The sequence below is a fragment of the Dromaius novaehollandiae genome, chromosome 1 (genome assembly GCF_036370855.1).
Source record: "Dromaius novaehollandiae isolate bDroNov1 chromosome 1, bDroNov1.hap1, whole genome shotgun sequence".
In the NCBI taxonomy this organism is placed as follows: domain Eukaryota; kingdom Metazoa; phylum Chordata; class Aves; order Casuariiformes; family Dromaiidae; genus Dromaius; species Dromaius novaehollandiae.
This window is the reverse complement of record NC_088098.1, coordinates 133578459-133605035: the sequence shown is the minus strand read 5'-3', so window position 1 is coordinate 133605035 and position 26577 is coordinate 133578459. Positions and strand designations below refer to the sequence as shown.

General features: G+C 39.1%; 1 protein-coding gene across 6 annotated transcripts in view; it reads left to right on the top strand.

Moving 5' to 3' along the window:
* The window catches only part of CNKSR2 (connector enhancer of kinase suppressor of Ras 2), a 223382-nt gene that overhangs the window by 51808 nt on the left and 144997 nt on the right, over positions 1–26577 (top strand). For all 6 annotated transcript variants that reach the window (XM_026120684.2, XM_026120683.2, XM_026120682.2 and 3 more), the window contains exons 4-5: positions 10016–10103; positions 26311–26352. In XM_026120684.2, the coding sequence (XP_025976469.2) occupies positions 10016–10103; positions 26311–26352 (130 nt within the window). The remainder of the gene's footprint in view (positions 1–10015; positions 10104–26310; positions 26353–26577) is intronic.

Below are 26577 nucleotides of genomic sequence, written 5' to 3'. Positions count from 1 at the left end.
AAATGAGAGCAGCCAAAGTGGGAGTCTGCTTTTAAAAATGTTGTCTTTGGTGCCCAAATAAGGCTTCCTAGAAGTAATATTTTAATTTCATTTAGATTTCTGGGAATGTCCTTCTGAACATATGTGGCTTAAACACGTGGTTGTGGCAAATGTTTTTTGTAACATTTTAAGACTTTTCTGATTTATGAGGGTGGTTTTTTTGGCTAGGTCTGTTCTTTCCTCTTTGTGAAGTCCGCAAGTTGGGATGAAGGCAGGCTAATGACTATATTTTTTTCTGGACGTGGGAACATCTGGAGATCAATAGGATTCTGCTTATTATATTCCTTCTTTGCAGCTATTAGGGCCGCTAGGGGGAGATAGAAAGATTTTTAAAGTAAAATATTGAAAGCCAGGAACATGAATTTCATTTTATTCTACACAGTCCTTAGTGTTAAAACTGGACCCAAACCTTAATTTTTTGGCTGGTTCCTAACACCAGTTCCATTTTGGGGTGTGACAGAGGGGAGAGAAAATCATTAGGAGGAAGAATGTGGCTATTAGGGTTATCCACTCCATTGTAACATCCATGGTAGGTTACTCCTGTGCAGTCTTTTTCAGGTCACATCTGGAAAAAACAGCTGCAGCAGCTCCAACTTGCCTAAAGTGCAATGATATGTTTCTTATGTGAAGGGGCTGGTGATGACTCCATACAGCTTGTGCTTCCCTTGCTGCTCTAGTGAGCTTTCTTTTTCTGGTGTTTCCATAGGATGCTCACATCCTACATGAGGTCTATAGGGACCTCCCTAGGCCAGGCCCAATTATCAAAAGAGTGTGAGAGCTGTGATTTGCTGGGCTACTGCCATTGCAACTCTTGGAATTACACTGTGCAGGGCAGACACAGGGATACGTTCTTTTTTCCAGGTCTCTGCCTGGAACAGTCCTACTTTTAGCTGTATGTCAGAGCATGACTTTTCGGTGAAAATTAGGGTAGCTTTTTTGCCAAATTTTAAAAGTCATCTGGTTTAACTTCATTAACTTCATTAACTGGAAATTTTAGTAGAGATTTCTAGCTGTTTTCTAAATAGTTTGGCTGATGATTTTTTAGGAGCATAAAAGAGCTCCTCAATAAAGATGTCTGGTAAAGAAGCTGTCATCACGCTGCTAGATTATGCCCTTATAATTTTTAGACTAATTTTAACTTCCCATTACTGTCTTGACCAATGAAACCTTTTCATTTCTTCCAGAAGACCTCTGAAAAAGTTTTCACTTAATAATGTTTTATGTTATGCTCTTTCACTGGTCTTCAAATTCCTCCAAGCCAGTTTTCTTGCTAAATTTGTGCTGTCTTGAAAAACTATAGGAATCTTTTCTGAAGGTATGGTGCATTTCTACTTGACACATTACTTGGATCTTAAGTTGATGAAAAGCTATGCTTCAGGCTGCCAGCAGTGAACTACTTATCTGATATTCAAAACAACTTGACACCTAAATGTCTCTAGTGATGTTTTGCAAGAATAACAGAATAATGTATATAGTTATCCACTTGTTCCAGACTTTCATTTAGACTGTAGGGGTTAGTTTCAGCCTTTATTCCAGTAATTCTTGAAACTTGTATTCTTTGGATTAGTGACATGTAGAATATGGACATGGTCATAGTGGAATATATGACATGGTTCTGAATCCTTTTTCTTTTTTGATGTGGTGGGTTCCTGGACATTCTTCTGTCTTTTATAGGGCTGATGCACTCCATCGTGGAGATGAAACCTCAGTGCTTTCTGCACTGTGTGCTTATTTGCTGAGATTACGTATAGCAGTTCTCCTAAATGTGTTTCTCACACTTTGAATGACAGCGAGAATACACACAACCTTACCTTCAAGTTGAGAGAACTCATTTTATGCAAAAATTATTATTTGTTGTAAATAGAGGTGGGAGTCAAATATTGTTAAACAATCTGGTCAAACAGAGCAGTCTGATCAAACAAACTCTGCTTTATACTCCTGACCATAAAGTGTGTTAAGTAATATATAACCTGGAGGCCAAGCAGCAAATGTAATGAGTACAAATCTCCATCTTACATATTTTTATTGTGTTGTTCAAGAGTAGATTGTCAAAGATCTAGGAAAACTGGAATGTCAGCAGTCAAGAAAGCACAGCTGAATGGAAAATAAACTGAATAGTTGAAGAAAACCAGTGGAAGGAATAAAGAAAAGACATATTTGAAAAATGCGTGCAGATTTACTGGCAATAAAAATTGATGAGAAAAGTTGTGTGTCCCTCAAGCTAAACATAAACTTAAGGTGTACCAGAGGTATATATTGTCCATCTGGGGCTTTCTTGAACTGAAAGCACCATGAACTCAATCAGGACTTTGAGAATCAAACTACTTGTTTTCATCTTTAACAAATTGTGTTAGGATTTCCTACTTGTATCTTCAGTGATACCTGTGAAAACTTCAGTTTTTGTCCTGAGGCAAATGTGAACTTAAAAGCAGTGATGTCATGGCGATCTCAGAAAAAGCTTCAGAGCTCCAAGTTTAGGGGGTTTAGCAATGCTCACAACTAACTAGTTAAGACACAGCCAGCTCTTGTACTCTGCTTGCATCTGCTTTCTTTCCTACCAACTTGCTACTACCTATTGGTTGCAACTGAAATCATGATGAGTCTCGTGACTGAAGGGCGCTCAGATTCATCAAAGACTTTTTCTCCTGCTACCTGCCAGACCATCTGACTGACAGAGAGGAGGCTGGATTTTCGTCAGAAGTCAGCACCATGTTGAGCATGTCAGAGGCTGCTGCAAAGTGAAGGCATCTGTGGGAACGAAAGCATCTTTTACACATCCTTTAAGCAACCGTTTTTTCTCCTCGAGTCTCACTGTACATCACATTCCAGTGTAAATACATTCATACGTTATATGAATATATTTTCCATGCATGGGAGAGCTAGATTTAAAACGTAGAGCTCATTACTTTAGCTCTAACCAGGAGGAATTATAATACTCCTTGTGGAAGAGGAGTGATCCTGAGGGATCCTGACCCAGAGTGACATTTGGTGGCAGCTGCGTGAGCCTTGTCTCTTCCCATCTTGTCTCGTTCCCCTGCCAGCATCACTGCTTGTAACACCTGGCCGCTCAGCTTGCGTTGCTTCTGTTGGCACCTTCTCCCGTGTTGCAGTCTGATGCAGTCTCGTCGTTCCTCTCCACGATGTTCGTGTCTCCTTTGCAAGCTGACAGCTCTGGGAACCCGCGTATGCCCCACTGGTTGCAAAGCGAGGCAGCGGACTGAGCAAGGAAATCTTCCCAGGTGACTTGTGCTTCTGCCTGCTCGGTGGTGCCGGGGCTGTTCTCTGGAGCACGGACTCCTTTTCGCTTACATCCTGTGCAGTCATGAGAAGAATGTTTTTGGCTCTTTGCAAATGGTGGTGATACCTGTGTAAACTATAAATCTGTTTGGAGACTAGGACTAGGGAAGGGCTGGTTGTTCTTAGGGCTTTGATGGAGCCCTCATTAAAGACACATCCAATATAATGCTGTAGCTTATTTTTCAATTAAAAATTTAAGAAAATGTCATCAACATTCCACGAGATAACTACTACAAGATTTTATGTCTGTTTTTGTGTCACAGATTTTAATGGCCGTGATTTAGGATTTATCAGGGAACATTGGATTTTTTTAGCATGCTGTTTGACTCAGCCATCTGTGTGGGCAGTGATTCAATACGTCTCTCACGGCAACTCTCTTGAATCCTGTTTTTTACCCTAGGACTACCCTATTTTGGAAATAAAAAAATTAAACTGCTGCTAGAGATTACAGTGAAGTCTAAGTAATGGGACAAAGGTATCTTGTGGAGATAGATTTTTTTTTAATTATTTCAGTCTTTCAGTTCTGTGCTCAGAGAAGAATTAGCAGGCTGACAAATATGCACCAGCCTGATTAATTTAACACTGCTATCTAGAGTCCGATACATGAGCAAAATGGAACAAGAAGATAGAAATTGTTGGCCACATAAAAAGTATGGGTCAAATTGCTGACAGTAGTAACACAGTGTAGAATTCCAGAGTAAAAGGCCTTTCTGGCAAGTCTAAGTCAACTTTTAGGGGATCAGCTAGGCCTTCACGAAACAGCAGGGTGTAATCCTTTGTCTTTGAACCCCAGGTAAGCAAGTCATTTTAATGTTCAGCAAAGGACTTCTACGTATACTTAAATCCTATTCATTAAGGCTCAGGTCTGTGCCTAAAGATGGGGACTTTGGGATGCTTTGGTGGGTAACTTTGGACAGCAGAAGGGGACCTCTGAGCCCTACCGCGGACTGTGTGAATTTACTTGGTGGTCCTCCAGCAAAGTAACAGAAGAGTGCAGCCTGTAACAGTGGAAACACTCCCGTTCATATATGTGAACAATCCTAGGTGCTCAGCTGCAGGACACTGGAGCTTATATGTGCTTTCTGTGAAAGTACTGTGGTAGCAAAACACATTTCCCACTAAAAAAAGGAGTCTCCCTCTTTTCACCATGGTGACGTACACAATGCACACATTTTCTTACACTAGGGGTAAACTTTCTTCAGTTGGATTTCTTTGTCTCATTGTTTTCAGTGAATGAGCCTTGGCGGTGTTTATTGGGTGACTATTCTGTAGTTGGAAGTAAAGAGGAGCATTCACTGGAAGAATTTTATGCTCCCATGTTTGCAAGCCTGTAACTTCTCATTTTCAAGGGATGTGTTACTAGATTAAAATCTGCTTTATAAAGGACTCTATACAGCCACATTAGCTATGCTTGGTTATTGCTTTTCCTGACAGGATAGATCTGGTTTGCACACAAGATGGGGGGAAAACAAATGAAAACCCAAACAAAAAAACAAATCAAAGAGTTCAGTGGCTCTTTACTTACCACACAAATAATCCACTTTCTGTCAACTGGTTTTCAGTCTTCAGCCTGTGAATCTTGTGTTTTCTTTCTATACTTCCCTTTATGCTTGTGTGAGTGGGATGCCAAACCTGTCAGTAAATGCTGGCTAAGAGTGCAATGGCACTTACCATGTTAGTGCTACTGGAACAGCTGTAAATGCTTAACAGAACACTCATTCAAAGGGTTCCTTTATTCAGTGTGAATTTCACTGCATTCCTCCCTGATAGGACATAAAACAGTTCCATTAGAAACACAAATAATATGTTTGTTGCATGGAGAGCCCAGAGCCATGAATCTCAGATGGATGCTGGCACAAAAATATTTGCCACAATACTGTCTGTTCAGAATTGTATTTGTTTGGGCTGAAAGTGCTACCTTTGAAAACTGAGTTATATTACTCATTGGGTTATCTCTCTCTGTAGAAGAATTTTGAGTATTATGTTTAGACAAACTTCTGTGAATATGTTTTCCCTTGTTAGGATGCTGAAGTAAGAATAACACTGTTTTTCATCCCCTCACAATATCTGTTGTTATAAAATAGCTCAGTATGACAGCGAGTAGTGAAAGACGATTAGCATTTTTGGAGCGGTAATGCTTTTACAAACGGCAGTCTGTATTTGTCCAAATCGCAAATCTTTTAATGAGAAATAGTTATTTCTGAATTTTTAATATCATTTTTCCCTAACCAAATGTTATAGAATAAGACAGATGAGACTTAAGCATATGATTCTGAAAGTGTTGGTAGTCTAGAAATACCAAGCATCTCCTTTACAATATATACCTTTTTAATATTTGGGAAAGATTTTCCTGCATGTGCAATGACTAATTTTGTGTATTAATAGCTGTTGAATAGCATTATTTCTTATCAGTAGAACAGCAATATGTGAGGGAATTAGCTGTCATGTAGCTGGCTTTTCTACCAGTCCTTAAAAGTGTCTTTATTAATTAATTCATTGGATTAATTTATTACTTTTTTTTATCCTAAAAGATGCTGATACTGCTAATGATTTTATTAAGGTCTCCATTCAAAAAAAAGTGTGTGTGTGAGTGTGTTTAAAAAATACATATATTTATATTTGTGTGTATGTGTGTTACAGCCTGCCTCACGCACATAAGCTTATTTATATTTCATATTTCAAGGTCTTTTATCTCAAACACCAGTTAAAAAAAAAAAAACAGCAACCAGAAGCTCCATGGCATCTGGCTATAGGGAAACCTTGTTTTCTATACATTAGGGCCTTGAAGTCGATTGACTTTAATGTTTAAAAAAAATGTAAGCAGTTTGTTTTCCTGTGAGTGAGATCATTAGAAAGGACTTCTTCATCTCCCTGGAGTCTGTGGTATCTAACAAGGTGCAGGTTCACAGTATGGGTTCGCATAGTGGGAAGTGTAAGAGGCTCCCTCTTCTCCAAGTGCATACGTGGTCGCAAAACATGTACGAACTTTATTATGTTTGAAACCTTCTCACCACTCATCTGTCAAACTGGTTTGAAATGGCTAATCGGTTCAAATGTTGGAAAAGAGCAGGAGGGAGGAGAGGTAAGAACAAGGGCAAAGCCACCTTCCACATGTGTGCACAAGCATTGCACAAATCTTGTTCCCTTAAGAAATAAGGCCAGAAGGGGATGCCAAAGTGTAGAAAGGAGAAGTAAGGCAAGGTCTGGAGGAGGAGATGAATGGAAAGAGTATGTGGTCAGGTAGCTGCACGGTGGACTAATACAGGTTTTTCGTGTGGGTGTTGCAAAGGAAGAGGTTGGGGAGGTTTTGAAGGAAGAAAAAAGTAATTGCAGGAGAAACTGGGTCAGAAGGGTTCCATGAACAGGGAAACATATGTGGAAAAAGTCTTGGAAATGACTGTGAGAGAGGCAAAAGAAGGGGATACTGAGGTCAGCGTCCCAGCAGGAAGTGGGGCAACACAGTCCAAGACAGCTCCTTAGCTCCTGTGCAGCTGAAGAAGCACTGAGCACGCATTTTGAAAATTGCACATGTTCTCAGGGACTTTGCTTCGCTGGAGCTGTACGAGACAGCTGAGAGCTGAAGGCCTGAGGGACTGAGAGAAAGGCGACTTTGAAAGAAAAGAGTAGAGATTGGAAGTTGATTTGGAAGAATTGGCTCAGCCAAGCATAGGAATGAATTTTTAAAAAGTTGAGGGAAGTGGTCTAATTCCTCAAGGAATGCTGTTTACTTGGCTTATTTTTGATGGATTGAGAAGGAAGGTATTGCAGCAGCCAGTTGAAAAGGTACAATATATGTAAGTTTTACTTGCAGTTATGTGTATGTTGCCTCATCTGTTCACAGCTGCAATAATACTGTACTATATTCAAATTACACATTTTACTATCAGTGGCTATTTTATTAACACATGGGACTTTTTGTTGAATTGGTGTTTCACAGCATGCTCATTATGAAATCCGATCAGTGATCCTATAATGAGGTTTCTGTTGATGTTTTGGTAGAAAGTGCTGACATGTTGCTATGCTAAGTCTTGCTAAAACCTCACAGTTGAAAGTGAGGCTTGGGATGTAGTACCAAAATACATTTCCTTTGGCAGTACAGCTATTTTAAGAAGCCTTTGTCCTTACAGTTTCCCCGGCCGCTCATGCAGTCGTGTCTGTACAGCCATCTGTGGAGTTGTGCATGCAGACTGGACGATTGAAATGATCTGAACTGGGGCGGGGGAAGTACGGGAATTTCTGTTTTACTGGTCTGATTTACAGCATGACTCCATGGAGGTGTTGGTGCAAAGTGATGTGAGGGAATTGGTTTATAAGCTGCAAAGACCTGCAGGGGGGGGCAGCTCAGGGACTCCTTGTATTTTCTCCGGGAGCAAAACTCGTGTTACATGGACCTGTCACCTTATCCATCCAAGTCATGAGGCATTTTTGAAAATATTAAATATTAGTTATTGATTTTAGTAGACTTTGCCTCTTGCTGCCACCCTTGCTGCCAGCTTCATGTGGTGTTTTCAGCAAGTTTTCAATGTTACAGTTCAGTGTAACAAAAATGAGTAATGTTTCAGTCCTTTTGCTTGTTCTTTAATGTCAACCAAGTTTATTTGGGGCATTTCTAACATTCATTAGGAGCAATGATGGTAAAAATGTCATTACTTTCCTCATGAACCGTGAAACCAAACTAAATTGTAAAAGTATGAAGGAAGATCATGCAGTATTAGAAGCCAAAGCCTACCATGAGATTTTGTTTAGAGAAATGCTGGAGGCTTTGAAATGTCAAATAAATTCCAGTTGTGTAATTTGAAGATCAAATTGTATTAACACCCATACTTAAAGTAAAATAATACCATTTGCTGGCTTGATTTCATTCATTTTAAATACTAACGAATTCATAAGTGAAAATGACCTTTTAATTCAAGGTTTCAGGTGTGTTTCATAATCTCAACAGTTACAGTTTTGAAGGGAAAAATATCAATTTCATCTTAGTTCTTGGCTAAAGTACTTTTTAACACAATTATAGTTCATAACCAAGCAGTTCAGTTAACTTTTATCCTTTAATAAGTTCACACGTCTCCCGAAATTCAGTAAAACTCTGTGTGTGTGTCTGTGAGTAGGCCTGGTACAGTATGCATCTCCCGTGCACGTGTCATGTAGTGCATAAAACTTGCACTTTAAATTGTGATTATAACCCTGTGTCAAATAGTTTTTGTCAGGCACCTTTTGGACCTTACTGACATGCTATCTGTGGCAACCTCACTGTTGGGCTGCTTTTAGGTTTCCTAAACTTTACCTAGCTTCCAGTTTCTGTAGTCTTATTTTAAAGAGAATGAACTGCTCTTTTCCCTACATAATATGGACAGAAAGTATGTATTGTTGCATGAGGTACCACATCAAGTTGAGGTGCTTACTCAAGTCTGATGGCTTTAAAGTTCATTTTGTCTTGTGAATCATCAGGGCAGCACTGACAAGGAAAGGGAGCATTAGGAAAACCAGGGGAGATAGAGAAGTCCACATAGGCTTACTAATGGACAGTTCCAAATCTGCTGATACTAACATTTCAGTAATTCTGCATATGGAAGAAAATGTTGAAACCTGTTACAAACCAGCTGAACTATATTTGGAGTTACCATTCAGACATGTTTATAACTGAATTCTTTGTACTGGCAGCTTGTCTTTAGGTTTCAGTGAAGAAGGTGTAATATCAGTCGTCACTGTAAAACTCTTAAAGGCACATATAAATATGTATGCTCTCGGATGTGATGGAGGAAGGCAGCTGGGGAAGGGTCTTGGCACCCACCTTAATTTAAATACCACCAATTTTATAGTATTGTTGAAGAGGTCTTGGCGCCCCGGATGATCTACTGACAGCTTGTTCAGATATTACAATCCTTGCAGTGCTTTGCAATGTATTTTATTAGCTCGAGTGATAAGAGAGAAAACAAACAAGCTTCTAGGCAGACAGGCATTTAAAACATTTTGACATGAAGTTTTAAGATGTCGAATGCATGTAGGTGACCTTTTTAAATGCTGGATTACACTTCCCTTTCACTAAGCCCTTCTGATTTTAGCACAGTCTAGTGGGATGTTAGGTTGTGCCTCCAGTTTAGCCTTTGCAGCTGCTTCTGAGTGTTCATCCCTCTCTGGTTCGAAACGCTTTTCTCCCCTTTGGCTAAAAGTTTTACTTCCTCTAAGTCCCTCCAGTAATTTCACCAGATATTAGGTCAGGTCCCAGGAATCCCAGTGAATCAGCCAAATGCTTTTCTGAGCTGATTCATATCTGGGCACCGCTCACGTCACGCATAGAAGGAGTACCTGTGCTTGCCTTTGCCAGGGTGTTTGAAAACCGCTGCAGAAGGCAAGGTAGGCTTGTCTGGGGGAGGGAGGGCTGTCCAGAAGTAAACTGCAAGGCTGTGAGAAGAGGGTGCTTTTATAAATGAGACTTCTTGAAGAAGAACTTTGAAAACTCTACAAAACCAAGAAGGGTTGAGCATTTCCTAGGAATATATATTCTGTATTTTACAATTCTAGTAGTAGATTTTGGATATTTTTTGTGTGCTTTTACTATCTCTAGACAGAAATCACTATTAAAGCACTATGTGTACTAAATGCATTATTCACCAGTGAAGAAAGTGCAAATATGCCAGTGCTATTCAACACTTTTTTGCCTTCTCTTTTTTTTTTTTAGATCACCTTTTGCTGCTGTGACAGATTACTCAGTAACAAGAAATAATGTCATACAGCTCTGTCTGGAACTAACAACAATTGTACAACAGGTATGAGACCATCTGTTTATAAACCTAATTAGTTTCTTCTTGCCTAATAGTAAATGGCCAGTCACTTGTTCACACAATTTTGTGCTACTCGTTGTCTATATCATTTTCTAACATAAAGTAGGGGATACTAGTGTTTAATAAATGCTTTATAAAAATTCTGCATCCTGTTTTTATAGTGCTTGTTCGGACTGTGCTGAGTATATGCTTCTGCATGTCTCAGTACTGAAATTCATCTTGGATTCTCTAGTCTAATATCATCACTATAAATTTGCAAAATCTCTTTGATAATTTGCTTATCTAATTTCTTATATTTTGTCAATAACTTTTAATTAACTGTCTAGCTCAAAAGGTCTGTATGTATTGGAGTTTGGTTGTCTACTCTTTCATGCAGTTCATTATCATCTAGGCTTTTGTAAAGACGACACGTGTCACCATGAGGCTAAAATATAGACAGACATTTTTGTACAGTCCACCTTCAAGAAAGCCAGAAGCAGGTACTGAGAAGCACTTGCTAAATGGGCTTCATTTGGGAGTGCTGTCTAGAGACCCTTCCCCATCCATTTTATTGCATCTCTGTATGTGGGCTGGATCTGTCTCTGTTTTTGCCTGTTGTTCTGGTAAAAGTGGAAAGTCTTTTTTGTTGCAAGTTCAAACTAATGTTGATACCAACTGCATTAGAATTAACCTAGGAAATTAAAATAGTCCTATTCAACTGAGCATTGTCTTGTACCCTGATGCAAACGTTTCAGAGATCCATCCTATTATTCTCCAGTATTGTTATAATTAAAAGGATGGCAATCAGTTGTTTTCAAATTTCTTTTGATTTGAGTATATCAGCTCAATTAATAACTTCATGTGTTATCTAGGTTTGTAGTGTTTGGAGATCAGCTATGAATGACCATTCTACAGGGAAATTTGAATTAGTTTTAGACTATCAAGAGAATCTGCACCATTTTATCTAGAAGTGTTTTTGTTTGTTGAAAATGCTAACCTGAAGGCTGCTTTTTTTGACAGTTATGATAACTACCTAGGGGATAAATGGCATGAGGGATTAGAAAATAAATCCTGTGTTTTGGGGGGATTTAATAAATGAAAAGAGAGCTTTCACTGCTCCTGGATATTTTACCCATTGTGGATTGTTGCTGGTTTGCTTTTGTATTGTTTTATTTGTATGAATATCTGGTGCTCTTTACTTCTAATTAGAGCACAGCAAGTCCGACAGAGTTCAGTTTGAATAAAAAGAAAAAAAAAAAAAAAAGATTGCATAAGCTAATGGACCTGGCAATTCATGTTTGAGGGGTTTTGAGACTGGGGTTAGAAACTTTAGGGCTTGTTTACAGTTCAAGCAGTTCAATCCCCAATGAAAAGAGTCAGAGCTATCATTCTTCTTCAGTGCAACCTGCTATATTTCTTGCTGGTGATAGTGATCTATCTACAATCAATAATAATCATAATAATGAGAGAAGAATGGAGAAAAATGAAGAAAGTGGGCTAGGTAGGAGTAATGAGGAGATCATCACACGCATCAATCCAATCTGAGCAATGTTAAACTTCTCGTGTGGCCTCTTGACATGACTTTATTTGATGATACTCTCCGTCTTGTGCAAGAAGTGTATGTTTTGTTGACCCTCTCACAAATCTGTACAATGCCAAAGATCAGTTCGATTTGTATTCCTCCTGTGTTGGAGAAGAGCAGTACTGCTAGTCCCTGTGTGCTCAAATTCGGGAAATATAAGTTTCTTGTTTTTCTTTATTATTATTATTATTATATCGTTTTCCCCCAATTATGTTCATGTATTTTGAGGTAAAGGTGGATAGTGGACTATTGCCTCCCCACCGTTCACACAGCCTTTTTGCCTCCCGTGCCCAGGGCCAGGGAGTGCCCCAGCCCCGTTCTGCCATCCTGCGCTCCCAGCCAAGCTTCTTGCTGCCACTTGGCCACCAGCTGTGATAGATGTGCAAGTGCTGGTGGCTGCGGAAGAAGAGTTTGGGCCTTTTGTTTTTTTGACTGGCTTCTGTATTGTGTGTGCTTTTATTTGCTGTTTTACGCTCATTGTACTGTGAGAAGGGGTCAGTACTCTGAAAGGAGGCGTGTAGGGCATACCTGCCCCTTTGCTGGCTGTTCATTTTCTGTCGATGTGAGGGGAAGAGCCCTCTGCTCCATTTTCACCTATCCAGTGCTAATTAGAAAGTGGGTAAAATATCAATGACTGCAGTATCCTCCCAGGAATTAGCTCAATATCAGTTTGTTTTCTTTCAAATCCCGCCTTATCCATGATACCTCTAGTTTGTCTATGGTCTTTGAAAAATGTACACAGAGAATGATTTACCTGTGTGAATGAGAGCAACTATTATTATTTAATATCTTGGGAGAAGTCTTATCTTCACCAAAACTGACATGATTCCCCAGTCTAGAAGCGGTTCAGTACATGAATCCATACTTTGAAGTCAAAAGGAGTTTGTGCCTAAATTTAAGCATGTTCTGAAATTGAATTGGGCTGTACTCAGAAGAATGATAATGAAAAATTCCATTACTAGTCCCAAACACATGTGGTTTGATCTCTACTTAAAACAAATGCATTCCATCATAGCACTTCAAAACGTCTTCACTGAGCTTTTATTTTATATGATCATTGAACACACCGACAATTCTCATTGTGCTTTCTTTACGCTTTACATTGAATATCTCAATGTCACCTTATCAGGTATTTTTCCATCTCAGAATCCCTTTTTGTTCATATATGAAGTATTTTATAGTGCTTCACTAATTTATAATAATTTATGATTTAATTAATAAAGAATTTTTTTTGGTTTATAAAAGACCTAGAGAGAGCGATGTTATAATTTGCTTATGTAATACTAGCTGCAGATTTTATAATGCCTAATGATGTATTAAAAACGTCAACATACGATCTTCGTTTTCTTACATTTTTGACTTTTTTAACAGAGTCATACAATTTAAAAATAGAACTCTACTATTTACTTCAGTTACTGAGTACTGGGAGGTTTCAAAATTTTTTGTGTTGTTTGCTTACAACCAATCTTCAGATTTATTGAATAAAAAATGTTCTTTATTCAAGATGGGAGAAAAGCTAAAATTAAGCTGACTTGCTTGTATTATTTTGCAGGTTTTGAGGCTAATTGTAATGTCAGTATTTCTTCATAGGATTAAGTTTTCTTTCCCTTTTATCAGTACTAAATGGATAATGGACTAAAAATTGGCAGAAAATTGCTCTCTCTTATAAGTATGAAATCTAGGAAAATCTGTTGTATTTCTGTGCTTTAACCTTTAAATAATTAGAAAAGTTGGAGTTATAATTCCCACCTAGAGACAGGCTTTGCAATATATTGCAGCATAGTGCATATGTTATATTTTAAGTGTTTCATTTTCTGTTTGTGTTGCACATTGCCCAGGACCCAGCTGACAGATGAGTGTCTGGTGGGTACTTGCCATTGCAAGTTGACCCCTCAGAGCAGTGCAAGTTATTATTGTAACCTGCTTTGCGTTGATACTAATCATCTGCTTTTATGCAGCTGTTTTATTTTGGCTTAGGGATTTTTTCCCCGCCCTTAGGACTTTAGGGTATTGTTTCATAGGCGCTTCCTGCAGGTTTTCACTCTTAATATTCCATTCTCCTTGCTGATGGCTTATTTAATTCAAGGCTTGTGTTCTCGTTTCATTTTTATAATCAAATCCCCCCCTACAGCGTAACAGAGGAAAAAAAAAAAGATTTAAGTAACAAAAACATGAGACTATCATGATATTTGCTACCGTTTCCCTGTGCTCTTAGCTCACATGCTATCTCCCTTTCTCCCCTACACCTACCCATACACTTAGCATGTCCCCTTAGGAACAGGGGTTTGAGCATTATCTGTGCTCTCTGTTTGCACCGCACCGAGTAAAAAGCACCCGTTCTTTTTCAATGATAAAAGATAGGCATTATAATGATATGCGTTCATGGTTTTTGAGGTTGTTTTGGGTTGGGTTTTTTTTTTTTTTTTTGGTTCATACATGAATTTAGATTTGTGTCGGTGGAATTGTACGAATTGCAAATACACATAAGGAAGAATGTGAGTGCCTGTTTGTCTTTACGAAGTTAATGGACGTCTTGCTAACTGCATTGGTCATAATGTTCAGCTTCAGATGGTGCCTGGACCTTGTTATGTTCAAGTATGTTTGCTTTGTTTTGTTTTTCAAAAAGGCAGCAGTAGCTACAATGATAGCTGGAAGAAGCAAAAGATTTATTGCTTGCTTAGGGAATCCGTATCTAGCTTTTATCATCATTCTCACTGCTGTTATCGTAAGAAACCCATTAAGATTCCAGTAAGGAAACTTTCTTTTGGGGGATTAAAATCATGGAAATCTTGGGAATATCTGAAAAGTCTAATTTTATATTGTCTTCAGATTTATAAGTTATCAGACATTTGAAGAAAGCTTTACCACTAAACACCAGGGCTCTTACAATTCCTCTTTAGTCTAGCAGCACTCGAGTTTCTCACTTTCGCTGATCACCTTCACAATGATTTGCTGTGATTTTTTTCAGTTTATCTCACAGCCTTAATGTCTTGAGGGATTTGCTCAGCAAGATGCTCCAGCTCTAGCATACCTGTAGGCCTATATACACTCCTTTTTGAAAGCTTCCCTGCAATTCATTCTCTGCCTAAATCTCTTTTTGAAGAGGGTGGTAGCTTACTGCCTTTGTAACAGGCGTGGGGATGGAGACCAGTCACTTGGCAGACATGGATTTAGCTTGCACTGTTGTCACAGGATATATTCATGACTTCATCCCTCTCACAGTGACGTTGAGAGGTAAACTCATATTTCAGGTTACATGGAGCAAGAATCTGGGTGCTGCAGTTTGGGAGGCGGCAGCCAGGGTGGAAAATAAGTAGGAAAAAACAACCCCCCCCCAAAAAAAAGAAAACTAAAGAACTCTGCCTGGACGTAGAAGTAGCTAGGGCTTTAAACTGAAAGCCCGAATACAGAGCACATCCAGAAGTGCCCTGTGTGCTGGCTCAGCTCAGTGGTTTGAAGCTTGGTCCCCATTTAAAGGTGCTCGTGGTTCCCAGAAGTAGGTGTCCACATGCTCTGAGCCCCTGCAAAGTTGCTTCCCGTACGGGGGCAGTAATCGCTGTTGGGCTTCCAGCCGTTGTTGTCTTTTAGAAAAAAGGTCATGAAGAGGATCACAAATTACTTCTCGAGTAGTGCAGTATTTTTCTGAGACACTGGAGGTCTAAGTGATGTGTTTTAAGCAGTGTTAGTCATCTTCGCATTTTTTATAACCAAATGGCTGCAGCGTTGTGCTGAATGTTTCAAATATTAAGCCTCACTGAGAAAATAGATGTAGGCTAATTTTCCAATTAAAAGGAGAAAAAGGGAATTTACTCTCTTAGACACTCCACCCTCCCAACACAGGGTCCAAATGCATGCTAGAGAATGATTCTATTAATTTTCTTAGGGCAACATCAAATACATGCATGCAGAGGAATAATAAATATCCTTAGGAGTAGTAATATTGTTACAAAGTATCTTACATATAATCTTTTCTATCACAATCCCTCACTTTTGTTTTTAAGTCCTGGTTATTAAGGACTTTGAGGACTTGCTAAATATAGCTTTAAAACTTTGAAAGTAAGGTAATGCTAGATAGATAATTATTTCTCAGGTATTCTTAGCTAATAAAGTGGTGCTTTAATAGTTTAATGGTGTGAATGTTTGATTGGGTGCTCCTTAAAGCTGCTTTGCACGTCCCAATTGTTGATATTTTCAAAGCAAGATGTGTTTGATTGAAATTAAGTTATATATTAAATTTTAAATTTTTAATTTAAACTTTAAGAGTTCTTTCTTCCACTTCATCTTCATTATCAGATGCTCCCAGGAAAATCTTTCTTATCCTCTTTTGGTAAACAATCACCCTTAAAAAAATTTTTTTTAGAAAGATTTGTCATGGAGAGGAAGCCATATTCTTGGAATTTAAGATATATATCTATAGTGCAGCATTTTATAAAATGCCCCATTTCTAATAAGTGCACAGGTGTGTTGGTAGGTAAATAAGTGTGTTTAAAAGTTAAAAATGGAATGAAGAAGTCCCACACAAAAAAATACCCAGGCAATGTCTACCTCTAGTACATGAAACTCAAATGATATTTATATGAGGAATTTGTAACTCATTGAGAACAGTAATGACAGAAATTTAGAGTGACCTTGAATCCTGCAACTGCTGATCTTATGCAAGATTTTCTGTTGCAGAAGGTTCAAAGCGGTGCTCAGATGTACGGGTGTTTCAGGATACGTATTATGCTATGTGGCTGTTTTCTTCACATTTAGAAGTCAATGTATAATGTATAAGGTACAATAGAAGTTAAAGGATTGTTGGAAATATGAAACTGGCTTTTGTTTACAAAAAGCAATATCTAAGCAGCTTGAATTCATGCTGCTTAGCAATGTTTTCCTCTTGTTGAAAACAGAGTAGCTTATTTCTGCATAGCACATTTTAGAGAAAATTTCGTAATTTAATGTGATGTAAAAAGTGCCTGAGGTGCTTAACATAGATGACTTTTTCTGATTCTGATAGTTTATTTCTGCTATTTTTCTGTACTTTTTTTCTTGAAGTGGGTTACTTGTAGGTATATTACCATCTTTAGAGTTAGGTTTTGGAGTCCTTTTTGAAGTGGGATTGGGCACTAAGTAACTCAAAAGTTAAAGCATTAATAGTCTGTAAGAATATGCACCACTGCTAAAAAATATTTCATGCCTCATGTGTTGTCATTGAGAAATACGCTGTAAAGAGTTTTTTCCTAAACTTTTGTAGTCTGTGATTTGACATTTTCAAAGTAGCTTATGAATTCACTGTATGCTTTAATAAAACCCCACCCCCTGGAGTCCTGTGAATTTGTGACCTTTGTTTTCTTTTTGATTCTTATGGAAAGCAGTCTCTTTTCCTCATGCTTGGAAGGAAAAGAAAAAAAAAGAAAAGGAAAATATGATTGTTGAACAAATAAGAAGCTTAGTGACCAGAAAGCAAAAAAGGGGTTGATGTTGGTCTGCTTTTTTTTGTTTTTCTTCCAGATTAATGATTGGCAACTTCAGAACATGGGGAGAAATGAAAAACAAAGCAGGATAGTTTGAGGAAAGAAGAGGACACCTTTTGATGGAATATATTCTGGGAAACCAATGTAGCTATTAGACTTTGCCAAGAAAAGGAGCCCAAGTGGGTCAAGGTAGTAGTGAAAGAGCCAGGGGCTGCTTGGGTTAATGGATCCACGCAATGGGAAGCACTACAAGAAAGTAGCAGAAAAGCCATGAGAACTCAGATTAAATGTAGACAGAGGCCAAAAATGTGTTCTGATGTCTGATATGTTTCTTTTAAATAAAACCCATGGGTATTTTTTTTCTCAGAGTGACCATGTGGTGGCTGTGTCAGTGCCTGCTGAGTGGCATCACAGATCCTATTTAGATGGAGGCAGACAGAGAATATGTGCCATGCTTTCTGCCCTGCTCTTCATAAATGCTAGATTTTATCACTAACGACATTGGTGATATTAGTCATCCCAGTTAGAAGTGAAGACTGAGACTTTGGAAGCTCTGATTTCGCTCTCCCGTGACAGTGTCGTCTTTGTATCTGGTGTAGGGAAGCAGGATTTCAGCTTCAGTGTGGTGAATTGTGTGTTGCTAGGTAGCTAGTGGAAGCTTTGAGCAAGAAAAAAGTGCAAGGTCAAGCTTTTTTCAGGAAGGTAGTATGTGAGCTGTATTTGTGTTTGTTTGCTGAAATCCGTTAAAGAACTGAAATTCCTCAAGAATTTCAGAAGATTCAGTATGAAATGTTCAAGTGATAGCTGAAATGCTGTCTACCTAAACATCATTATTTTTTCTCAAGTTCAACTGATTTTATTTCCTCCGTGGCAGAATATCCACCTAGGCACTATATGCATCAGGAAGTGTTTTGCTGCAATTGTCTTTTATAAATCAGAATGATTATCAAAGACAATAGCAAAGAAAAAACAAAGGTAGAAAATTGAGAAGTTATTTACTTTTAAGTAGCCTTGGAAGTGACATGGGAAACTTGAGAACTGGCATAACAGACTTACATTACTGCAAACTATATTTTGCGTGTCAGTAATAAAAGATTTAGTTTTGGATGTCTGACAGTAATTTTTCTGGAGTAGGGGAGTGGGGAAAGCAGTGTTTTGGGTTTGGTTTTTCTCCTTTGGGTGGAACATTCTTGCCTCATTTCCAGGCTCCCGTCCGTTGTGGTGGAATTTTTTTACCTACTAACTGAGAAAGTCTACATAGAGAAATCACCTTAAGAGCTGAAATTCAGTGTAGACCCTTAAGCATGTAGAATACCTCAAGATATGGGCAAGTACCAGTGTGATTTTTGTCAGCGCAGAAATACTTGCTGTGATTTCTGGCCTAAAAGTATACCCACTCATTTTAGAAATACTGTATCAAGGAGTGTTACTTTCTATATGCAAAGTAGGAACTGAGATGTGACCAGATGCCAAAGGAAAGCAAGATAGGTCCTTTGCAGTAAGGAGGGTAGAAATACCTGGAAATGGAAAATGACTTCAGAAAGGTAGAAGAACAGCATTTAGTGTACCCATTGCATCTTTACTGATCCAGAGAGCAATTTTTTCTCAGTAGTTGTTTGGTCTGTGGGTGATTTATGTAAGTTGTGTTAAATTTTTACATGAAGAATTCTGTTACTATGGTGATAGCTGCCACTCCATACAGATTGTTTAAATAATATTAAAGCAATTCTTTGTACTCTGTAAGCTGGGTAATTGCTATTAGTTTGTACACAAGGGTTGTGACCTTAAAGAGAATTGCAGTTTCATTGAATATTCAAGGAAAGGCTCCAGACTTTTAGAAGCGTGTTAGCTTGTGTAGGTTGCATAGGAAATGTCTTTTTTATGTAGCATTTATTTAATAGCTGACATATTTTTCACAATGGAGAATTTTTCTCTTCCCTTAGTATCTTAAACAGTGTGTGCTCACTGCTCTGTTTTCTCCCATCTCCATAGGCTCTTACGTGTGTTTCTGCTGGGGGAGGACAGAGTGGGTTGCTTCACGTATATGGATGAACCCTGGCTGAAATATATAGGCGGTAGGAGCAATAATAGTGTGAAGTTGCCATAGAGGCTGTGTCAAGAAGCTGCAGGGATTGAATAACTGTAGCATAAGTGGAGAAGGAAGGCAGTATTTCTGCACAGCAGTGGGAAGCAAATCGACAGGATTTGTGTGGGAAGCGAAGAGGAGTTGAAAATGGCACCCAGGTTGTGAGCTCGTGGGACAGAAGGTGGTGGAGCTGTTGACAGAGACAGGGGAAGGAGGGGGACGCAGGCAGAAACGTGATTTCAGCTTTTCAGCATGCTGCGTTCGGGCTGGTGGCGTATATCCAGGAGGAGACTCGGAGCTGCGAATGTGAACAGAAGGGACGAGAGAGCTGTGAATCATCAGTGCAGGGATGGTAATTAAAGCAGCAGGATCCTCGAAGGCTGCCGAGCAGTAGGGAATGGGTTGCAGAAGAGGGGAGAGCTGAGGACAGAGCATCCCGGGCCCGCAGTGGGCTGAGGGAGGAGGCGCAGCCTCGACGGGAGACTCTCCAGGAGCAGTTCGGTGGGAAGACAGTTAGGGAAAGCACACGTTCTGGGAAGGCAGCTTATAAATAACGTGGGCATTTTTAACAATTACTGTGTAATTAAAAAAATTCATTTTGTATGGCAGCAGCCAAGGATTGCCTATACAGCTTAACAAAAGCCTTGCTATTGCATTGTAGGTATTTGCATTTTTATTTGCTTTCCCTTAGAAAAGAAAAGGGTATTTGCCCTTCCTCTGCAGCCCTGTCTTTCTTCCATACATTTATAATTGCCGGCATCCCCAAGGCCCATACCTTTTTCTCCCAAAGCCCCGCTAGGCCTCTTTGACTCAGAGACATGGTAAACCACCACACCAGGAAGCCTCTGACTGTGTCATGCTCCTAGTCCTTCACCTGTTGGCAGAGGAGAGTGTTATCTGCTTGCCAGTTTTTGTAGCTTTGGGGGTATTTAAGAGTTTTTAGCTTTGGGGTTTTTTTTTTTGGAGAGGATGGGTTTGAACAGATCTGCCAATTTGTGTTTTATTATTCCAGTAATTACTCAGGTGTACCTGTAAATCACAGTCCGGGCAGTGGAGTTCCCTAACATCCTTCAGTTTTCTAATCATTTTCCACAGCCAGTTTTATAGTGACCAAGTTTATTGCTTCAAAACTCTGATTGTTTAATTCTGTTGTCAGCTGCATTAGATGTGTTTTCCATGCACTTTCCATGCATTTAAGTAGTGAAAGACTGAACTGATTGCATCTATCTTGTCTTTGTACCTATGTGGAAATCATGTGCCATTGTCTTGCTAGGCAAAAAGCGACAAAGAGTAATAATAAATGAAGCCCCAGAGTGTCTTTTTTTTTTCATGTTTTGGCAAAGCTTTAGACTTTGTCATCATTATTGTTTTAAAGAACATTGCTGTTGTTTGTGAGAATCTTTATTTAAGATTTCAGCCTCTGTCTTGTAGCTCTCTTGCCATAGTTAAATTGGGCATAATTCAAACAAAATGAGCCTTCCTAGAGCCAATGACACAAATTGCCTTGAGCCAGTGACACTTGATGAAGCTCAGAGAGGACTTCCTGAAGCCGGAACAACTCATTTTTGGGGTTACAGTGCTGAGGATGAAGAGGCAAGGAGTTACGGCCTGAGCCTTCTCGATTTAATTATTTTTTATTGTTGCTAAGTAGCAATGCTGACAGACCATCCATTTGACATACTGGTATTAAAGGATTCAGTTACAGTTTTAATCAATTTGAGAAGCAAAGGGATTTAAAGGATAGCTTGGCTTATTTCCAACAAATGGCTACATTACTCAAGAGCAATTTTGTACCAAAGGTTTGGCAATGCATGAGAGTCTGAGTCTTCTTTCAGCAATAATGTAATTCATTATTTTTGTTACAAATAGAGAACTGGAGTTACGTAGTTTAGAACATTTTGCGTGACTTTTGAGTAATGGTGACAGCAATTCTATGAGACATCTGTTTTTAAGCACTGCATAAAATCTAGTTGTTGTCCTCTTATAACTAGACATAGAAGATGTGTGGAATTGCTCATGAAAGATGCATTTCCCAAGCAATTTCACCATTTTAAAAATTATGTTCCAAAGCTTGCGTACATTTTATCAGCTAAAGACAGGTAAAAAGAGTGCTACATACACAAACACACGCATGTAAATAGCCTTCATGTATATTCAGTTGGACTGCAAAGAAAAACAAACAAAAAAAAACAGTGAGGAAGCTCCACCATAGACAGCCCGAAAGCTGCCTAGAGATCGAACGCTCTCGTGACAAGCTCTTGTCCTTGCAAATTGCTCCAGTTGACTCCAGCACGGTAGCGTGGTGCAGCCTGCTTTTGAGCAATGCTGATGGTGTGTGAATTCACGAAGGATATCTTTTGGCTAACATGTTACCTGAGAATCAGGAGATATGGATTTTGTTCTTGGCAACCATGTAACCTGCTTATGAATCAGTTCTGCCTAGATTTCCTTGCCTTGGAGGAAAAAGTAAATTTGCATGACTAAATACATGAACAAATAAAGCATTCCACTAAGAAAGTACGGGAAAAGAAGCCTTAGCCCTCTCTTGAGCACTCTCATCTAAGGATTACTAGGGACCCTGAAATGCTGGTTTATCTTGTGTGTTTTTAAGCAATTAGTAGGCATAATTCTGCAATTCTCCCTTCTGGTATCACCTATTTGTATGTATCTTATTTTCTGAGGTTGTGTAACTTTACTCTGAAGTTAAATCATAGAGTTGATAGGAACTTCACACTGCCAAAAAGAGTAGAGTGCATCAGCTGCCTAGAAAATGAGGCAAAACCACAAACAATAATGGTAATAGTAATAATAAGGTTGTTAGGTTTCAAGATTATAGCCTGTAAGTACCCCGAGAGGAGAAGTCTTTGACAGGTAATTGCAATAGGTAATTTGACAGGTTGCCAACTCAGATGTGTAAACCAGAACATATATATGCAGAAATAGAAGTGTTTTCTGTTGAATATTATCCTGTATTTATTGTTCTGGGGAACTTCAAGAATATTTTTTTTCCTGTGGCATATATGAGCAGTAGGATGAATTGACGGTCCTTCTAGATCTCAGTATTTCACATTCTGAGTTGGGAGTTAATCAACTCTGGTGCAAACAAAAGGACCAAAGAGTAAAAAAAAAATGTCGTTGTCATTAGCTAACCTGCTTCCCACTCCTGTGAGATGCTAAGATGGGTGTTTAAAATGAAGGCAACAACAGTGAGGGCGAAAGCAAATGAACTGGAAAAGTAAAGCATCATAAGCATTGTTTTGGGAAAATCAAATCCACAAATATTTGTATTTTATGTATGTTACCTCACATGTGAAATGTTCTAGCTGTGTCCGAGGATTGGCTGGGACGTATACATCTGACAGCATTGTCACCATTCGGTGCTGCTCTCTAATTCAACACATCTGATTTTAAATGGCTTTGATAATTATTACTTATGACACTATGCTAGGATCTTTGCAGATAAAACTTGTAATATTTGTAGAAGTAATGCAGAATTGTGGCTATGAAAGTTAGAAGTGCTGTCTAGGCGATGCCTCTCAGTTGAAGTGTAGCCTAAGTCTTGCTAGTCCTACGCGTAGGTTTTCAAGTTATATTAGGACTGAAAGTGCATCAGCCCTGTCCACACGTGTTGTGGGGTGTTCTTGTTCTTTTCAGCTTCCTCCCTTACTGCTATTTTTCCTTTCCAGTTTTGGACTTATGTCCCCCTGTTGTTGGTATCTCAATATGTTTCCAACTGTCGTCTCTACAGAGGTCACTTTTGCCATTTTTGACGCATGAGGCAGAGCTGGAAAGAGTGACCATGAAAACCTGATGTTAGTAATTAAGTTGTGCCATTGTATTCCCTTTTGTTTCTCTTTCTCTGCTGATGATACTGCCCCCTTTTCTTTGAAATTGCTATTGACCAATTATTTGACTAAATCTTTAGGAAGTATAAATTGGCACAGTGTTTCTAGCACACAGGGGAAAAAGAACCGCTTTTTGTTGCTTTGTAAGCAGTCTGCACTACGGATCTCAGACACCAATATGCGTTTAGAAAACAACCTTCTGCTGCTCGAGCTGGAGTTTTGTTTGCTTGATTAGATGAAGATCAAATAGCCCAGTGTTAGTAATAGCTTGTCAGGGAACACGCATGTGAAGTTCAGAGAATAAAAAGGCAAAGCCAAAAGATCTCCCCCTTTCTCTATATGTGTATTTCAGATCGTGGTAATCACAGTGTCATTTCACTAGGAGACTGGCAAACTGTGACCTTGCGTAGCAGCAAAGCTGGGCTGCAGGCGACAGTCTTGTGTGTACCTGCTTTTCTAAAGTAGGAAAAAGTTGATGTTAAACTTGTATATGATCTGCTTCTTACCCGGTTGCAATTTTTTGACGCTGTGATTGAACAGGTATGGAAGAAGACCTTTCAGCGGTAAGATCCGGGCTCACAGTCTCGGCACGGCAGGAAGAGCTGTTCAGCAGCAGTGGGCGGCATGCTACTGCGAACACAGATTTAGTTCTAAATGTGTAGTTAGTGACTCTTTTTATTGTTCTCAAGTGGTTTAAGCTGTTTTAGTTGAAATGGGTATGAAAAGGCAATAATTGTAAATGGTAAAGGCCCCCAGTAATAAGTATTCAGTTTATCCTTCTACCTAAGGGACGTTTAAAGAGGGTGGGCTCAGTTAACCTCATCACTCGCTTAAAGACAAAGCACAAAGCAGAGGAGTGATTTAAAAAATCTGGGGGGAGAAATAAGGTATTCACTAGGAATGAAAGCGACATGCAGTTTTTGCTCTTGGGATCATTCAGAAGTGATCTTGGCACGCGTCTCTGGGGATGGCTGCAGGAAGTTAAAGCGAGCTCACGACGGCACAGGGATCAGCTTGGTGACCTTTCAGAGGCTCCTTTGAATCCTGCACTCCAGGGCTGCCCTAGGCTATGCTGGCATAGAGCTTTGCATTCCTGCACATCTCACTGAGCTAAGGACTGAATAATGCTTAGTTACTTATGTTACAATGTTTAGGCATTTGTGTATGGAAAGGGTATATTTTGGAATTACTTCTTACCTAGCACGTTAGGTTTGCTCTCCTCCAATTTCTCTGTCCTTCATGTTTTACTGAACTCGAACTGCTATTTTTCCACTTGCCTGAATAGGCAAGATGTAACACCAGCCCCAACAATCAGCAGTGCCATATGTGATGGGCTCATTTAGTGATTTGTCTCCCCAGCCCCTGGGTGTGTGTGTGTTCAGGGGAGAATTTAAGGGTGAAGCCACCAGTGCTCGTACTGTGGTTAGATTGGATGCCTGTGAAGTTTTCCACTTGCTTTACTGTCTTTTGTAGATTCGTTGGTTTGTCAGAAACAACCATGTTTCTTTAGTTTGCTTCATGATGATATGGAACTGTTTCATTTCAAGACTGTAGCAGTGCTTCTCCCTCCCTATTCCCTCATTTCTTGTTTGCAATGAACCTTTACAGCATTGAAAAACCCAGAATCCTTCCTCCCTTAGCAGCAAGAATTATCAGGCAGTATCCTTTTTAAGCTGAATGTTGAACTTGTAGTTATTTCATTCGTACTGTGGAGATTTCACTATGTCTGCTTAGAAGTGCTTCTTTTTTCAATATAAATGTTGCAATCCCTTCCTGCTGTTTTTGCAAACGATTCATAAGAATCCATGCAGAACATAGATGTATCTAGACTGAAAATGTTATATGCCCTCCCACATATAACAATGAAATGTGTGTTTTGCTCCTAAGATTGCAAATACTTCATTGATGTCTGCATATAATTAAACGTGTTAGATTTTCTTTCCGGCTATACTTTTTACATTGGCAAATGTTTCCTGAATGCCAACAGCTGTTATTAGGAAAATACTCCCTAATAAACCTGCTGCTTCTGCATAGGTTTGATTTATATAAAGCTTAAGAACACTTTGGCTTTTCTTAGCCTGAGTAATGCTAGAAGCATTTCATGGATTAGAATTTCATTTTTTAAAACAGTTGTATATACGAAAGTTGTTGCAACTGCAAAAACTGATTACAAAATGAAAGGACTTAAAATATGAAAATTATTCACGTTTTTCAGGTGAGTTATTAGGTAGGATATAAAGCCTCCATTTGGCTGAACTTGCATGAATTACCTACCGTACAGATACAGCATCTGGTGAACTTACAAAAGAGTGGTTCTTTCACCAGTGTTAGCTGTATTTCATGTGCTCTCTGCCTTGCTAGTCCCTGTCTTTCCAGTTCTCTCTATCCACAGAGATTTTGGCCCTTCATTAAAGCTCTCATAGCCCCCAGCTTCCCATCTGGTAGTCTTTCTTACAGAAACTGCCATATATTCTAAATAAAGTCATGCGGTCTCCTACAGGGTGTACATAATATGATGGTCAGGCTCAAGTTTCCTCTGCATTTTTTTATTCCACATTTGGCTTCTCACCCGTTGTGTGGGGTGTTGTACATAGGCGGTGTTTCGCCTTCCCCTTCTTCTTCCCAAGTTTTTCCTTCCCTCCTTTAGTGGGTTGTGCGAATACCAGCAATTGTTTGGCTTACTTTTCTGACTTCCTCTTGCATAACTTTAAATGGAGGATAATTTAGAAGAAATTAGATTAGTTAATCAAAAGTAAAGATGAAATAATGAGGGGGAAAAAGGACATTCTTGTATAGTGGCTTTAAACTTTTTTTTTTTTTTGCAGTGTCTTACGCATTTCTCAGCGGGAGTCTCTCCAGAAGAGTGCATTTCAGGCTGCTGCCCTGTTTTTCAGTGTTCCCTCTGGAAGTAGACCACTTTTCCCCATGGTCAGGGACTGCTGCTTGAAGCCACCTGTCTGGCATACATGCGGCCAGCTGGTATGCCCCAAAAGGGTGTAAAGAGGAGGAAGGTGATCATCTGTCACAAGGAAGGAAGCAATAGCCACAACAATTGGCAAATAGATCAGTACTTCCTTTCTGTGGCGGCCTCCCAACTTGGTTACGTACATTTGAGTTGAGGCAGGGAAATCTTTTGTTTGAGCCTAAAGACTTTCCTGTATGATTTCATTCTTTTTAAATACAAATCTAGGAAGGGTGATTGATTGGATGAATTTAACCTACCTTTTCTGCTTTGCTTTTTCAGGATTGCACAGTGTATGAAACAGAGAATAAAATTCTTCATGTGGTGAGTAGTTTTCTGGATTTCTATTAATAAATATATTTATTATTGAGTACATAGGAATCTGTGTACGTTTTGTGTTTTTTGTATGTAATGCCAATGTGACAGTGAACTAGTCTGGGTGTGACACACTGATGAATATATGGGAATAATTGTGAATAGTTGTTGATGTTACGGAAGCCAAAGTCAGCATCTGAGAAGCAAGGAACTTTGCAAGGGCTTGTGTTTCAG